The sequence below is a fragment of the Penaeus monodon genome, chromosome 7, assembly GCF_015228065.2.
Source record: "Penaeus monodon isolate SGIC_2016 chromosome 7, NSTDA_Pmon_1, whole genome shotgun sequence".
Taxonomy (NCBI): Eukaryota; Metazoa; Arthropoda; class Malacostraca; order Decapoda; family Penaeidae; genus Penaeus; species Penaeus monodon.
Window position 1 is genome coordinate 5,044,797 of NC_051392.1, and position 4,836 is coordinate 5,049,632.

The window sequence follows — 4,836 nt, forward strand, 5'->3', positions numbered from 1 at the left end:
TGCTCGTTTGATCAGTATTTACGGTGATAATAATCAAGAAGAAAGAGGATAATTTCACCGACTAGTAAGCATCGATCGGGCAGTGCCAATTATAGTATAGATTTAATAGCTGTTACAAAATAAATATCTATCAGCGGTAACAAAATGTCAGTGCATGCTAAAAGTTAGTGAGGAAAGTGTCATGTTTAAGAATTATTTTCCTGTGTGTAATGAGTATTTAGTATTCTGGCTAGCTAAAGGATTATACTGAAGCATCGTACAAATCAGACATGATGAATGATTAAAGCCAGATATTGCTTCAGTAACAAACACGCTAAATGATTATAACCATATGAAGCAAAAAGTAATCAACTATGACCAGAATTTTTCATGTTATTAAAAGAACCAGTCTTAATATTCATACCTGCATATATCACTTTTCTTCTCCAGCCACACTTACTTTTAAGAACAGTGCTAGTCCGTATTTCAAGATAAGCAGTGTACCGGGAACTCTCGACGCACCTAGCTCATTTGGTGCGGGGGGTCGACCGTGCTAGGAATATACCGCATTTCCACATCATCGCGGGACAGTCACACTATAAGATACCCTGTGACAGACAGGTTATTGTGGTATTTGCTCCGTGTGGGTGAATTGATGTTCCGTTTTTTTAGATATGTTTGGGCTTAGTTTTTTTTTTTTTTCTTTTTCTTTTTCTTTTCTTTTCTTTATATTTTTCATTTTTGAGGAGTATTTGCAGTGAATGTGAAGGAAATGTTGAGGTTCTGTGACAGTGTTAAATTTGCGATGTTTGGACTAAAAATTATTTTTTGTGTTCCTAACGTTGGACTTAAAAAAATGGTTCTCGAATATGATATGTTTCCATTACATTCTAAAAGATAATCATAGGGAATTTTCGACGCCAATGCGAGGTAGCAAATGCTTTCAAAGCGTGTTCTGTCAAGGATGAATAATGGTTAGCAACACTTTTCTTAATCCGAGTACAGTGTGAACAAGAAAAAGTGTTTCTGAGTGTGAAATATGAAGAGGCTTTGTGAGATCTCAAGATGAACTGTCCCCTCGTTCCTGCCCTTTACATGACACTCAGCCTCCTAACAATGGCTGAGTGTGTGCTGACGATATTTATATACATTATGGAGAGACGTCTGCGCAAAAGGACAACAAGCCCTTTCGTGTACAGTCTAGCAGTTAGCATTGCTTTGCTATCAGCCATTTCTTTCATTTTTAACGCCAAGCTTCTTCTTTATTCGTGTCGGAACAAACGAACCATAGAATGGTGCGTCATTTTGTCTATTTTTCTGAGGTACCTGCACGTCGTCTCTTGCATGGTACCGATACCTGTACCCTGGCGCTGTACCGATACCTGTACCTGTGTTGGCCCCTCCACTACCTGATGCTCGTCACCAAGCGCCGCTGTTGCTACGTCACTCTAGCCTGCTGGACGCTGCCCATCGCCCTGGTCGCCGTTCCGTCTGCGATCGACGGTCAGGCTCCGTGCGCTGACATGCGGGTGGCAGTCTCCTTCTATGCCACCTACATCGCCCTGTACATCTCAGGAGCCCTCGCCACCTTCGTTGCATACCTCCTGGTGGCGCTCGAGTTCAGGAGGAAGCGCCATGCCTTGGCTCTCGGCAGCGACGTGGTGAGGAGCGACCGCCTCGTGAAAGGGAGAACCGAGAGATCCGCACTCTCGGTCCTCGCCCTCTACGCTGTCCTGTCTCTGCCTCACGTGAGTACAAAATCCAACCTGACGCCCTTGCGTTTCACGTAGAGCAATGCAGAAATTCAAACCGTAAATCACACAACATATCATACGTAAGTCTTGAGTTCCCATCTTACCATCTTTACTTTTTGAAAACTCACTTGCATGAAAGACAAACCCGAATCATAAGTTAATATAACACTATCACACATAAGTCTCGGGTTCCAGATTATAATGTTAGTGGTGACGCGGATGAGCAACAGCCGAGCATCCGCTGTGACCTGGACAGCGCCTCCTTACTAAACAGGGTCCCCCTACTGCTGTTCCTCCCTTCTATGCCTGGGCGAACAAAATCTTTCCCCACCGCACTCATCTCTCGGGCCAGAAAGAATGTACTGTAGAAAGTATGGATGCCGATAGCCTCCCTCTTCAAAAGGAAGGTATGAACAGGGTGATTGTGGTCCGCGGTAAACTGTCCGGAATGTCGTTATCACCTCCCTGTATCCGGTTGTTAATCCCCCCAATTTATTTTGTGTCCCTGGCTCATGATTTGCAGCAGAGGAATGCATTGCGTGCATAACCGAGTTGTTGCATTAATGAATAGTGACGTGTTGCTCGACGAGACTGTGTGCTGCATGTAATGGAATATTCTACATAGTGACGAATGTGGTGATGGTCTTGTTGCTGGCGGATCCCTTTGCTGTCAGGCCCATTTTCTCCTAATAGATTCTGTAAATAAATCGATTTGCTAAATAAACCATACATGTATATATGCATGCACATATGCGCGCGTAACCACATTAACACGTAAGTACACATTCACATACATACTACATACAAACATGTGAAACCCACAAAAACCACCAAACCGCGCATCATACACGTACCTTATTAACTCAACCACCACGGATTTATGTTCTGTCCCCAGATGGCTCCACATGTGCTCAGCCGGCAAAGGAGTCATCAGTAGGCCCTAGTACCTGATCTTGATTTCCCCATTCCCTAAATTGTCGGGTAATGTGTTTTTCTTTCTAATACTATAGATATCGATACTGTTATTGTTGTTGATGTTATGATTATTAAAGTGTTATTAAACATGGTAACTTCAAGACTATGAAATAATACAAACGACCCTTTCCAAAAGTCAAGGAAAAGGAAAACAGGTAAGAGGGTAGGATTTGGTGATTACGCACTTACGGAGCCTCTATGTGTAAATACAATAAATAAACTTACATTACAGGGGCATGGCATGTATTCTTGCATCCGTGCCGATTGGGTTTAAGACAAGTCGAAACAGCGTAAAACCCCACTTTCAGAGCTGAGACTAAAAGTTTTCCATCTGCATATGATTCCACCTGTCACGACGGCTTGAAATCAGAGATTATCATACAAAAAAAAAAAAAAAAAAAAAACAGAAATCATCTCTACACACACCGAGACTAACCTAATCAAGATACATATAACAATTGATTGCATTTGTAATGTTCCCGACATGGCCTTTTCAGTATTTATATTAGAGATATGCCTGCAGCTGACTTGGGTTATTACTAAACAAATAAGCAAGGCTATTTTTTATCCCGAATAATCGGTAGCACCTTTTAACAAATGGAAACTTACGATATAAATACATATAAAACACAATCATACCACATTCCTTTAGTTATATATGTGTGAAAGAGCAAAGCACACACCACACTTAGGGAATTAAAAGGCTAATTCAAAGTCCCTCCAAAATCTATCCCTGGGCCCAAAGAGTGCAATAGAGCTCCCTCACCTTTGAAGATAAGTTAACACACAATATGATCATACGAAGGCATAAACGTATTATAACGATCCCCAAATCCTCAAGAAAATGAAATCTATGTAAGAAGTTTTACAAATTTCATAAAAAAAAAAAAAAAAAAAAAAAAAAAAAAAATATTATATATATATATATATATATATATATAATATATATATAATATATATTTTCATATCTAATATTGAAGAAATTACAGAAATAATACGCCCAAGGGTTACGCATTATAAAGACTTCCTTTGAGTTGTCTCCAAAATAAATAAATAAATAAAAATGGAATTGTAAATTTACTAACCTTTGACACCTGGCCAAGCGATTTTTTTTTATAATTAACATTAAATACAGTCATAGATATCGTGTGAAAGCAGACGAAAGAGAAGAAGAAACGAGAAAGGAGCGAAGAGGAGGAGGTGGATAGCGTAAAAAAGAAAAAGAAAAGAAGAAATAAGAAAGGAAAAAGTGGTGAAAAGGAGAGGAATAGGAAAAGGGACGTAGAAATTATTACCTGACTGACAAAGAGGAGAAGATGACGTAGAAGGCAAAGTAGCAGAGATGGAGAAAAATAAAAATGGAAGAAAAGTGGAGAAAAGGGAGAAAAAGAAAATGACATAATTATATAATATATAATTAATTTGTCCAAAATGAGAACCTTGTACAACAGAAAGCGAAACAGTAACTGTTACGAATTTATTATTCCCATTAATTTTTATAAAATGAAATTTAATTTTTCCAAAGCGTGTAGCAATACCGGAGACGTTAAATTATATATATATTAATATATAATATATATATATATATATATATATATATATATATATATATAAAATTTTTAAATATATATATATATATATATATATATTGATATTATGTGTGTGTGTGTGTGTGTGTGTGTGTGTGTGTGGGGGTGTGTGTGTGTGTGTTTTTTCCATAGTAATTATCAGGATTAAAAACAGAAGCATAATGGTTGACATGTTAATATATTAAATCATGTAAATACAAACTCTTATTTATTTTAAAACTTTGAATTCTAAAGGATTTACCGTAAATATATCCATCATGTAAATACACAACTTTTGTTTTTTAAACCATATAATATAATCTAAAAGGGTTGACATGTAAATTAACATCTGTAAATACACAAATCTATATTTAAATTTATATAATATGATATCCTTAAATGGGCTGACAAATAAATACATACATGCAAATATCCAAAAACGATGAATAAACCCCTAAGTTACTTTAAAAATCGTTACGAATCAAAATGTCAAAACCCTGGGACGGGGACTAATTTCCAGGGGAAAGTTCGGAGGAAAAAATAGAAGGCTTTCACAATCA

General features: G+C 37.6%; 1 protein-coding gene across 1 annotated transcript; it reads left to right on the forward strand.

Annotated features, from left to right (window-relative positions):
• The first annotated feature begins 778 nt into the window (after window positions 1–778).
• Window positions 779–1,955, forward strand: LOC119574852 (olfactory receptor 4K15-like). The gene is given in 2 exon segments (XM_037922135.1): window positions 779–1,332; window positions 1,335–1,955. Coding segments are annotated over 2 exon segments (723 nt in total). The 5' UTR covers window positions 779–1,044; the 3' UTR covers window positions 1,770–1,955.
• Window positions 1,956–4,836: the final 2,881 nt, after the last annotated feature.